The 13,021-nt window shown below is 39.9% G+C and overlaps 1 protein-coding gene across 3 annotated transcripts; it reads right to left on the bottom strand.

The window, feature by feature from the left end:
• Window positions 1-2,837: 2,837 nt before the first annotated feature.
• On the bottom strand, window positions 2,838-6,209 carry il12ba (interleukin 12Ba). 3 transcript variants are annotated; one of them, XM_026179942.1, is made up of 9 exons: window positions 6,162-6,209; window positions 5,427-5,549; window positions 4,847-4,931; window positions 4,470-4,757; window positions 4,277-4,379; window positions 3,775-4,004; window positions 3,525-3,688; window positions 3,253-3,374; window positions 2,838-3,009 (listed from the first exon to the last, which is right to left on the bottom strand). In XM_026179942.1, exons 3-9 carry the CDS (start codon window positions 4,929-4,931, stop codon window positions 2,958-2,960), a joined length of 1,044 nt encoding a protein of 347 aa, XP_026035727.1. In that variant the 5' UTR covers window positions 5,427-5,549; window positions 6,162-6,209; the 3' UTR covers window positions 2,838-2,957. The 3 variants fall into 3 exon arrangements, with proteins under 3 accessions (XP_026035727.1, XP_026035737.1, XP_026035746.1); XM_026179952.1 differs by having other exon boundaries at window positions 5,427-5,569; window positions 6,162-6,207; XM_026179961.1 differs by having other exon boundaries at window positions 5,427-5,510; window positions 6,162-6,190.
• Between the last annotated feature and the right edge of the window lie 6,812 nt (window positions 6,210-13,021).

The following is a 13,021-nucleotide window of genomic DNA, read 5'->3' as shown; positions in this document are numbered from 1 at the left end:
TCATCAGAAAATGGAAGACATACAAGACCACTGATGATCTCCCACGATCTGGGGCTCCACGCAAGATCTCATCCCGTGGGGTCAAAATGATCATGAGAACGGTGAGCAAAGATCCCAGAACCACACGGGGGGACCTGGTGAATGACCTGCAGAGAGCTGGGACCAAAGTAACAAAGGTCACCATCAGTAACACACTACAACGGCAGGGAATCAAATCCCGCAGTGCCAGACGTGTTCCGCTGCTGAAGCCAGTGCATGTCCAGGCCCGTCTGAAGTTTGCCAGAGAGCACATGGATGATACAGCAGAGGATTGGGAGAATGTCATGTGGTCAGATGAAACCAAAGTAGAACTTTTTGGTATAAACTCAACTCGTCGTGTTTGGAGGACGAAGAATACTGAGTTGCATCCCAAGAACACCATACCTACTGTGAAGCATGGGGGTGGAAACATCATGCTATGGGGCTGTTTTTCTGCCAAGGGGACAGGACGACTGATCCGTGTTAAGGACAGAATGAATGGGGCCATGTATCGTGAGATTTTGAGCCAAAACCTCCTTCCATCAGTGAGAACTTTGAAGATGAAACGAGGCTGGGTCTTCCAACATGACAATGATCCAAAACACACCGCCCGGGCAACAAAGGAGTGGCTCCGTAAGAAGCATTTGAAAGTCCTGGAGTGGCCTAGCCAGTCTCCAAACCTCAACCCCATAGAAAATCTGTGGCGGGAGTTGAAAGTCCATGTTGCTCGGCGACAGCCCCAAAACATCACTGCTCTCGAGAAGATCTGCATGGAGGAATGGGCCAAAATACCAGCTACTGTGTGTGCAAACCTGGTAAAGACCTATAGTAAACGTTTGACCTCTGTTATTGCCAACAAAGGTTATGTTACAAAGTATTGAGTTGTATTTTTGTTATTGACCAAATACTTATTTTCCACCCTGATTTACTAATAAATTCTTTACAAATCCTACCATGTGGATTCATGTATTTTTTTTTTTCACATTCTGTCTCTCACAGTTGAAGTGTACCTCTGGTGCAAATTACTGACCTCTGTCATCATTTTAGGTGGGGGAACTTGCACAATCGGTGGCTGACTAAATACTTTTTTGCCCCACTGTAAATAGTGTTTGAGAATAATATTTTTTATCAATATATTTGCCAAGAAAGTCCTAGTGGGCATCAGTGACTGGGTACTGGTATTGCAAACTATTATAACTGCATAAGATAGTTTCATAGGAGAGGTTATAACTACAGGTGAACATTACACAGTATTAAACACAGAATTCTTTATAGCTATATTGCTTTGGAAAAGTCTTGAACCATCTCTCATTTCTTTCTATTTTGCTTGGAAAATGGGAAGTAGTTTCAACAATTTATTCAGACATTTGGACACATAAATGGAAACACAGCATATCGGGCAATAATATATTTTGTGGAATTCTAACGAGCTTGATATTTGGTATGGACACCTTTATTCTTCAACACAGCCTGAACTCTCTTAGGCAACCATTTGTGTCATTGAAGTAGTTTTTAGGAAGAGTTCTCCATGCTTCTTGAAGGACATTCAAAGATCTTTATTGGATGTTGGCTGCCTTTTATGCTGTTTGTCCAGTTTATCTTACACTGTTTCAATAAATTTGAGATCCAGGCTCTGAGGAGGCCAATCCATGACTGATAGTGCGCCACTGCATGTTTTTCAGTTCAATACTTGTGTAATTTGGCATACCTCAGCCTTTTACTCCTTGTTTCTCTTCATTAAGAATGACTTTTTGGCAGTCACCCTTCCACTGAGACCATTTCCGATGAGTCTCATTTGAAACTTAAGGACCACATGCATGTCCCCCCCCCCTTTTCTTAAGGACATGGCTTTCAGATACTGCTCATCTACTGTGGATTATTCTTTTTTCAGGCCTGGCACTGTTTTTGTCCTCAACTATATAAAAAAAGTGTGTAGGGTAAACATTACTGCCACCAGCGCTAGGCTGTTAACCAGTCATGCTTGTAGCGATGTGCCAATGTCACTGTGAAGAAGAGTTACTGGCAAAGGAAAATGCCAGATTGTGTTGACTAATAGTTTTAATCACATTGACAATTCCTTTGTTTAAAGGTCACTGCCGAGCTGTTTGACTAAGCTTACATTATCACATGTGCGCTTCCTCTTATAGGGGTGTTCGAAACCAAGCATGCTGAGGAACTCTGAGCTCAGTTTTGATATTACTGTATTTAGCTAAGGGAAAATGCTGCTCTACTAATATATCAATACTGGCAGAAATTGTTTATATATTGACCTTACAGAAAAGTATTGTCCTTTAGAGAATCCCATGGAAAAGTCAGAGCTGCCAGCTAGTTCAGTATAAAGCAGATGCGTGATGATTTAATCTGAAATTATAATTTTGTAATATAACCATGGAGAAGGCAATTGATAGAAAAAAAAAAAAAAAAAAAAGTCCTTGCAAGAAGCACATATAGGAAACCACAGGTGCCAGATCTTGACTAATAACAATTGTTTTAATGAAACTTCTGTTTTTTGTCCCAGAGCAAAGAGGAGTTTCTACCGAAAACTACACTCTCACCTAACTGGTTAGGGAAAGGACAGAAATTCTGTGCACCTGATTTCCATCTACATGTGTTATTCAAACATTGTTCTCTGCAAAATGGGGTTTAATATTACATCACTGACCTTTCTGAAAGCTGATAGGAAAACAGTGCTACAGTCATTTCTTGAATGACTTCTATAGTGTCTCCTGATTATGTCTGAAATCTGGGTGATGTGTTAATTTGATTGGTAGCTTATATTTGGTTTCACCAATATTATGCAACAGACAGGTGACAAAAAGTCCAAGCTTAGCAAAACTCAACTTTACTTGCACAATTAGAAATTACAAAAAAAAAAAATAAAATAAATAAAAAAAATTATTCTGTAAAATAAATATATAAAGCGCCACGATTCTCCTCTTTTATATTCGTTTGTTCAGGTGCTTGTTCCTCTTCTTCCTGTGGTTCCTCAGCCTGTAAACAGAAAAGAAATAAAAGAATCATTTGGCACTGTGACAGACTGAAGTTTAAGGCTCAAAAACACACCACAGCCATCGGTGAGTTATGTAAAAAGTGGAAATGACAAGGCCAAGAGACAACACGCAGTCGGCACTCTGACATGTGATCACAACCTATGGGGAAAAACGTGTGGCTTGCAAGATTTACAGAAGAAACGGATGCCGAGTGTCCCATGTTACAGTACTGAGTGGCACCAACCTTTTATGGCTCCACTCGCTCCATTGTGAGAAAGAGAAAGCATCTTTTGCTCTGACGCACACAGCCTTAGCCCTTTGCTTCACTTTGAACTGAAAAGTGTCTGTAGAGTGGAGTGTCAAAGCCTGAAATAAAAAAAAAACAAACAAAAAAAAACCCCAACGCATTTATACATGTACCCTTCATGCACTGAATCATATCAATTAACACATATGGTGTATCATTATATTCATTTCTTCCTCTGGAAATATTTACAGTCTGTAAATGGCACTTACTTGATAGTTGTTGCAAGGGTTGTCACAGCTCTCACAACCATCCTTGAGCTGTGCAATCTGGAAGGTGAGAGGGAAGTAGGAGTAGGGGCTGCTCCAGGAGCTTGGGTAACTCCACTGTATCACTGTGGTGTTGACTTGAGCAATCTCCACCTTGTCAGGTTTCACTGTTTAAGACGGAAGCAAAACACCAGAGTAAGACCAAAACAATGAAAAGCCATAAAAGAGGAAGCTTCCTCCAAAGAATTCTCACCAATCTCTGACAAGTAAAAGCGCTGAAAATATTCCTCCAACAGAAAGTGCTGGCTCAACACGAACACAGTGACGCAGATCTGCTTGCTCTCCTCGGCGTAAGGGCAATGCTGTTTGTCCAGGCAGGAGATCCTGTTGTCGCTCAAGGTACAGCTGAAGTTGCCGTAACCTGAGGAGCACGTCCACTGGCCGCTGGTATCGACAGAGCACTTTGCGTTGCTGTCAGGAACACTGTAGAAATGCATGTTTTTTTTACTTTTCTAGTCAAGTGGTTGTACAAGATTCTCATGGACAAACATTTGCAGCTGTATTATTATTATCATATCTTTTTTAAACATGGAATACGGTTCCCTGTACATGACCTTTAAAAATCACAAACATGTTTCCTTTCATAACTGGGCGTTTATGGATGTCTTTCTGCAATCTCAGCTCCTACATGATGACTTATTGTTGTTATTGGTGAGCAGAACCGAAAGTGTTTCAGCAGTACAACGTGCGCTTACCGATGAGCTTTGATAAATGCTACTCTGCCACTGCGGCTGCTGTGCCAGGTCCAGGAGCAGTAGAACTCGCCGCTGTAATTTTGAGCCGTGCACTTGAGATAATCTAACAAGACGATTCAGAGAGCACAAGACAAATACTTTAAAATGTATCCAGTTTTCTCAGCTGTATAATTTGTGTCAAATTTGCACACACCTTCGTCAGTTTTCACTAGTATCTTCCGCCTTTTGCTCTTATCTTCTTTGATGAGAACAATAGTATGATTGAGAAGAGATCCATCCTCACTGTGGCAGGTGTAGTTGCCCCCCCCTAAGCTTTCCTCTAGCTGCACTCGATATGAGTTTCCCCTCTGAGCTTGATCTATTCCATTCTTCTTCCAAAAGATTTCTTGGCTCTGGTTGGCACTCCCAATGAGCTCCTCTGGCGACTCCATACACAACAGGTTCTGCTCAGCCAAAGTGCCATCCACCTCCAAAACCAGAACTATCGAGAGACAGATTCACATTCAAGGGATTGAAAAGAATCAATCATTTAAACTTAGGGTGACAGATTCTCCCAACTATCAAACTTACTGTTGGGCAACAGAGTCCAGTGCTTTGGATTCTGGTAACTGATTTGGAAAACTGCACAGATGATGCTGAAAGCAAACCACTTCATCTGAGTGAAAAAAAAGACAGAACAGGGAGGTAATCATGAAAAATCAATAAAAATTGGAAGAAGAGGGCACAAAGGAAGTCAGTAAAAATGCAATAAAAGTAGTACAGGCTCTTGGATGCACATGCTTAAAGACATTACACCTGTATTTACAAATGGCAGTAAAGCTGCACTTGTAATAACCCACTGCAATAGCAGAAATGCACTGCCATCAACTCTGATCAGTGTCCAACTGCCTGAATAAATAAATAATAAGATTAGATAAATAAAGTTATAACACACTCTGTGGAAAGAGAAGTTGATATTAACGGCAGCATTTGTGATGCTAAAAGGAATCAGTCAACTCAAAGAGCTTAAATATTAAACAAGCCACACCTACTTCTATAATACTTGTGCAATTTATAACCACTCTTATTTTGTATTATTACGTCATTATTTAACATTAACCTTTTTTGTTTTTAAGATATATATCAACAGATTTGTAAAGAACAACCTTACCTTGTCAGTACCTTCCACGCTTAACGAAGATCCTGTTATTTTGGGTGCCTTTTATCGCTGCTGGCCAAATTTCCCCTCGTCGTGCTGATGGAGGGGAAAAATTCCAGAGGAAATTCGCTTTCCCTGCGTCCAAATAAACAAACCTATATACCCATTCATTACTCACTCCCAGTCGTGTCTCATTGAACAAAGCAGTAACAGGTACGATGCACCTTAAACATCAATCAGTGTGAATGTGTCGGTAGTTGTAAGCGTGTGTAACCTTTATTTATTATCATCTTGTCTTTGCTGGCACCGTTAATCGTAGCTCCTGCTCGTTTGCTGCTCGCGAAAGTTTCACTTTCAGTTTTGGCGCCTCATCTGCGGCATTAAAACACTTCCCAGCACCCCCCGCTTGACCTTTTTTTTTTTATAATAAAACCAAATTTGAACCCTAACTTTTTCACTTTTTAAAAACAAAACAAAAAAACCCCCTCCTTAGTCACATACAAATACACAATTGTAATATTTTCCCTCAAAAAAACCGAAGTTTTATTAGCTAATCTATGAATTAACGCAAGCAGAAGTACATAAGCTGCATGATGACAAAATGTCATTGTCACAGGGAGCCTGTGATCTCCAATCATCCCGCAGTGCCTTTAATCTAACTGCTGTATATTTCGCAAACAGACTATTTTAAAATCCATGGAAAAAGTTGCATAGTATTTTAAGATTTGTGTCTACTTTGTTTCTCACCTCCCCTCCAGACTACACCTGACCTCCAGCTAGCAAAAGCCATTTCTGGCCTCCTTTTATGGTAAAGTTCCTGGGAGGGAATGTGCCAAGTGTAGGATGAAGGAGGGGTGGCATTTGGTGAGGTTAAAGAATCTGTTGGTTTTAAACATTTGCAGAATTGAGGCATTTTCTAAAAATATTTTTGCTAATGTTCCAACTGTTAACTTATCATCATTATATTTGAATGACAGATTGAGCGTTATTAATTTATTTAATCCTTAAGTGGTATTTAACTGCTATTTCAACGAGTGGGAGGCCACTCTCTTGGAGGGGCAGTATGGTAGGTCATGATGTAGGTGGCCCATAGTGTCAGAGGCCCTTGTTAAAGGGGGTTTGCCCATGAAGTACAATGCTGTTTCAATTTTGTTAGGATGATCTTTAAATGGAAATGTTATCTTTTTCCTTTAAACTTTTCTAATTTATTTTGCTTTAGTTGGCTGCACTGTATATATAACAATGTGAAAGAACTAATAAAAAGACCTCATTATCAACCTTCTGAACAACTTTTTTCTGCCTCCACCCTAACAGTCGTCTTATGTCACCTTGACGACAAATACAAAAGTTAGGTTTATAGGGGGAAGAAAAAGCTGCTCTCATGTCTGACAAATACTCATCCTAAAGTGGGCTTCTGTTCTCCCTCATGTTTGTGTCCTCCCTTGCAGTCTGTTCTTGTGTCAAAGATGTGATTTTCCTGGGTTTGTTATTCATGTTATTTTTGTGCTTTAGTTTACTTTAATAAAACCACCTAATAGTTTATTCCTCGTGTTTTGGGTCCTGCATTTGCAAGACACACAGCCACTGTGACACTATGCCAGTTTTAAAGAAATGCATTGAAAGTATTATTATTTTAAATATTGAAGCTGTGATAAGGGAAAAAGACTGAATGAACTCAAATGTGGGACTTAGAATATAAGTTAAGTTTATTTACAAGCAGGAAATGTGCAAAACTCTTTGTTTAGTGCAAGCTTAGCTCCACAAAACAACAATCTAATGAAGATAATTGCTGTCACCAAACTCTCTCCCAAAGTACACCAGGATTTCTTGTACAGGAGTTGGAAGATGGACAAAAACAAAGCCAAATGTTCAGACAGGAGCTGATTATGGGGTGTTAGTTCAGCAATCATGTCCTGAATGAAAGTCTTCCCTCCTTTTGAGCAGAGGCAGTGTAATTTGAAGATGATGCACAAGTGTGCTTAGTAATGCCATACAAATGGTGGGAATCCCAAAATGACTGGAGTCCTCTCCCATGTCTCCTGACATCCATGATCCTTCTTACAATAGACAGGCCCACTTTCAATGAGGTCAGAAGGCAACAGGAACTCAATCTCCTATGTAAGAGAAGCAAAATCAGAGGATGAAAACTGACAGGTCTGGTCTTATATTCTAGGATCAGGATCTGTAAGTGATAACTAAGTTAAAAAGGGTAAAGAACAGAGTCCACCCAGTTTGCCAGACATTGAGGTGTTTGGCTGCTTTGAGGTAGGTGAGGTTTTTATGATCTGTCCAAAGAATGAAAGGATGCTCAGTGCCCACCAACCTGTGTATCCACTTTTCCAGGGCCAGTTCAGTTTCCCGATAAAGAGCTGTTGGTCACAGACATCACAGTTATGTTCTGCTGGGGAGAAACAATGAGAAAAGGAAATTTGGATGAGGTGATGAGGTGAAACGAGTGTAAGGAAGGTGATAAAAGTTAGCAAAACTTATTGGAGCTGTTTCTGGGTGGACTGATCGGGCCAGTCGACTACTGCCTGCACCTTGGCCAGGTCAGTGTTGATTCAATGATGTCAATGATGTGGCGTAGGAAAGAAACGGGATAAACATAAAATTCACATTTCTTTCCCTTAATAAAGAATTTGTTCTGAAGGATTTTTGGTGGACCTAACAGAGCTATTGTAAACAAAACAATTTAAGTAGAATTGGAAGACTGTAGGTGTGTTATTGAGGCCACATGGCATTACTGGAAACTTGAAACTGAGCTAGGTGAATGTCGAAAGCAGCCTTCCAGTTCACTCTTTGATTGGGACAAAGTGATAGGTGTTGTACAGGTCAGGTTTTAGTGAACACGGTAGCAACAGGTTGAAAGGAAGGACAATATAGGGTGTGGGGGTGAGATGGGTTAGGCCAAGTTGCATGGGTTGGCCTCATTCATTGTCTTATTTGCGGCATAGCATAGTTTGCTTCTCTGTGGAAACTCCACCAGAGCTGGGAACTCTCCAATGCAATGCTCCCTGAGAATTGTGACCCATGGGCACCAATACTCCCATATGTGATCATCAATCGTGATACACATCAAAATAAGTAATTCCAAAGAGGCAGAGAGTTCTTATGATGCAAACTCAGTCCCCATATTGTGTCATAAACCATGCAAAAATCCAATCTGAAAGGATTTTCCTCACATCTGAGGTAAGGCTGCTATTTAACATGGTTAAACATCCTGCTTCAACTGCAAGAATCTAAAAATCAGTGGATCAATCTGCAAAACTTCTCTTATCTTGGTGAAGTGAAAACAGTCTATGCCTTGTTGAAAAAACTTCTGAACTTGGAAAGAAAATCCACATATGACAGGTCAGGGTGAGAATTTAGGACCACCTGTGCCCACTGCAGCATGCGTTCTTGTAATAGTTCTACAAGAAAATGCGAGCTTAGCACTGTCAGATGAATAGGCATGGCTCTGCTACCTAAATGCCAGAAAACACTGAGTGAAGACGCCACCACTTTTCTCCAACTCACCAGAGAAGACTTGTCGTAAGCTGAGGTGGAGAAACAGTAGCAACAGAGGAAGAACTGGGATTTGATTGGGGTGAAACTGGGTTAGACATTGGTGAACTCGGCCTTTGGAGCATGGCATCCTGTTATCCAGAGATGTGTTGCAGTATTTGTTCATGTCTTTCCAATTGAGCTTCATGTTGAACAAAAGAACGTTGGACAACTGAATCCATTTCTGTGGCCCGATCGTTCTGTCAGGGGCATGGACTCTTAGAGAAAAGTTCAGTTTACTTACAAGCAGGAAATGTGCAACAATATCTGCGTTTAGTGCTTGCTTGGGTCTACAAAAAAACAACAGTCATGCAAACAGGTCTTCCCTCTGTTTAAGTAGAGTCAGAGGAAACAGACATAATGTTTCTCTTGATCACACTGTGATGTCTTGCACTTAGATGTGCTTATGAAGTGTTTTCATATTATAAAAAGACTAAGAGCTCAGTCACCAGTTATCTAGAATATAGGTGACTAGAACAGCCATCAGTGCCATTGGTTTAAATGACAGGTACCTGGTTTGTTACAGTGAGCCTTTGAGAATTCTTCCTGGGAAGTGTGGTTTCAATGTAAGTGAATAGGGCTAAAATTCAAAGCACTTTTTCTGTGCAATAAAGCATCAGAGCTTCCACAGTGGTCCCCTTACATTCATATACAGGACCGTAATACACTAAGGAGCATTTTTATTAAGTTATCAAAGTTGGCCTATCCAGGATTAATTTTAAGTATAGTTTGGAACATGTCATGGCTCAGAACAGATTTCCTCTATCATGTCTAAGGTTACAGTAGAAACATATAAAGAAGGAACCTCTTTCTGTCATGTGAACTTATATTGGCCAATACTGGTTCTTTTTGGATAAAAAAATTCAAAACAGTACAAGAAGTGAACAATAAGGGAATCTGGTTACATTCTTCCTCTGCAAAACAATAATGAACATTAAACATATTTTGAATGGCTGTTGCTACTGCCAGGCTAATTCCTGCAATTTACAGCCTCATCATCAGTACTTCCAAATTCCCCTTCCTTTGGCCACACTATTTCCTCATACCAAGTGAATCGAACTGCAACTTTGTATTCTCTGCTGTTAACGTGTCTGTACCCTCTTGTCTTTAAATTTGTCAGATAATTGTACTGTATTATTAATGTGGCTAAACAGCTAAAACTTAATCTACATTAAACCTAGCTGAAGTAAATGGTAAGAAAAATAGAACCAGCAATTTTGAACCACTAAGCAAATAGTTTTTAAATAGCTTCTTCATATAGTAAACTGCATGCCAAAAATCAGATGCACTAATCCTTTTAACCTTGTGTAACCACAGTCCAATTCAGCAAGCAATATTAGGGTTATTTATTTATTTATTGCAGTAATCAAAGATAAGTAACTTATTTTAGATTTGATTTCTATGTTCTGAAATAACTGTGCATGCTGACGTTTTTCTGAAACCAGCAGCATGCATGTTTTAGCACACTGAGACCAAGCTACAAAAACGATCCACTTGCCTGAACCTGATGGCGTCATAGTTTTAGCACAGGATGGAGCATAGGTCATCATTTTGGAGGCCCAAGCAAACCATGGCACACCTGGATCACAAAATGATTTTCAACGGTCCACAAGCCTTCTTACTCAAATCACTTTGATTTCTATTTCCTTGGAAACAAGGAATAATTTGGATCCATTTCCCCCTTGAGATGTAATTTTTCAATGATGGTCCATATATGGATAGGCGTTGGTGCTTCTTGGCACTTTCAGGCATCAGGGGAGGCATCTACTGTACTCACATTTCTTCCCAAGGCCTCAGACAAAAATACTTAGGTAGCCTCAAGCACTGTGTCGCTGACATTCATATTATTAAACCCAGTCCTTGCACATTCCCATTGAAGACATGATTCGTCATTTGCTCTCAGCTGTAGTTGTTTTGGATCATACTTGTAGCTGGAATATTTTTGACATGACAGGCTGCTCTGCTATGTGCATGTATGTCAGGTGACAAAACATTTGATGTTTGTGCATTCCGATGGTGAAAGAGTTGAACCACAGCAACTTTTCAGTAAGAAGCAATTGTGTATGTAGATTTATTTTTTAACAAATGTAATGCAACAAAAGCGAAATACACTAAATCTGGAGAACCTATTCATTAGTATTTCCAGGACCAAACACTACATTAGCTCACCATTTATTGTTATGTCACTGTGATGTCATGACTTGCTAACCTGTTGGGCATGCCCAACCTGTTTTCCTAATAGGTTAGGTATCCCACTTCTATGCGAGGCTTATTTGTGGTACAGAAATTTCTCTCAGACGTCACAGAGAGCAGTCAAGTAATGACATAATATCTACTGTAACAAAATCTTCAAATGGAAACTGAAACAAATTAAAAGACACTTCCTGGTTTCAGGGGGAAACCAGGGAGTCAGAATGAAACCGGGTAGCTGGGGATTAAAAAAGAGGAGAACAAAAAAATGAACAGCCCCCAACACACATGCACACACATGCACATTCACTCACACACACATACACACACACAGTATTAGTTTTAAAACAACTACCTTCTTTCTTTAGCAATTGAGAAGTTGGACTTGTCCAAATTGTGATTTACCCATCTCTTGGTCTGTGACCTGTGTAAATCAGGTCCTGAAGAATAACAGTTTTATTGTACTTGATGGGGTTTCAATAGCTCTCCCTGTACTTTCCTGTGGAGAATCTGTACATTCTTGCTTTGTTTACATTCATCATAGCCATCATGATTTGTTTAGTCACCGGGAGGGACCCAGCCGCTGACTGACTTGACAAAACGAAACCCCAATCAGAGAAAATAGGCAGCAACCTAATTCAAACATTTCTATGGAAACAAGTCTACAGTTTCAGTAGCTGTAACTGCAGACATTGTATGATGGCATTATTAAGATGTTCTGTTCACATAGTGTATGGCTGTAAGACATGTTGGCTTAGTGAGATTTCATTACAGCTAAATCAGGAAAAAATGCTGCCTGATCATTTCCTAATCTGGAACAATGGGAGCTTGACAGCTTTATGATGTTGTAAATGTTTCCTGAAGACAGCATTTACAACATCTTTACAATATTCACTTCTCTAACCCATTCATCTAACTCGTAAACAGCCAACACAACAATCACAGCATGAATGTGATGACAAGGGTTAGTGACGTATGTTATTGGGCAGGGAAGGCCTGCGTGACTGAAAATTCAGTGGTTTCAATGGTTTGGCAGACAGAATAGCCCAGGTTGAACAGCCTCATCTTTGTGTAACCTTCTGTTTAGTGTCAGGGAGAAACGTGCAGACAATAACTGTTGGTGGTTGAATTTACTTTAAAAAGTTCTCTTTTGTGTATGATATACAAAGAATTCTGAAATCAAACTGACAGGGTTAAAAAAAAATCATCTCGGTCAATGAAATTTTTTTTGTGTGTGTAGTTTAGTGAGAAAATCTGCCAAAGAAAATCTGCCAGAGAATAATCTGCGATGGGTGTGATTCATATAGAGAAACTGCATTAAACTATTTTTTTTACTGTGGCTTCTATTCTTCTGTAAATGTTAAAAGAGGAATCTGGTTATAAACTTACCATAAAAATAACCCTTTTTGTGTACTATTTATTTGCAACCACTAGATGTCCCCAGAGGGCCACAGGCGTTCAGCCTCCAAATTTAAACTTGTTTAAGAAGTTAAAGCAACCTAACATTCAGAAAGGCCACATATTAAATCTCTGTGGTTTGATCAGTTATGCCCTCAATACAATGCAAGCAACATTAGTCCATCACTAATACTGTGGCTCAACGTTTTTCCACCATGGATTGGGATTTAATTGAGTAAGACTGGTGTTCTTGCTCAAATCTCATAACTTGCGCTGCAGCTGTTAAGAATTACACAGCTGGGAGAGACTCTCTGTATAAGCCTGTGATCTGTGGCTGTGTGCTGGAATGTGGCCTCAGCCCATAACAGCTGGAATGAAATCAGTGCAATGATCTCATTTGCGAGGGATGGAAAGTAGGAAAACAAAGGGGGAAAGGAGAAGACCGTAATGACCTAATCTGTGTGGTAGAGAAACGC

The sequence above is a fragment of the Astatotilapia calliptera genome, chromosome 2, assembly GCF_900246225.1.
Source record: "Astatotilapia calliptera chromosome 2, fAstCal1.2, whole genome shotgun sequence".
Classification (NCBI taxonomy): Eukaryota; Metazoa; Chordata; class Actinopteri; order Cichliformes; family Cichlidae; genus Astatotilapia; species Astatotilapia calliptera.
The sequence above is the reverse complement of the archived record's forward strand: the minus strand, read 5'-3'. Positions and strand labels throughout refer to the sequence as shown.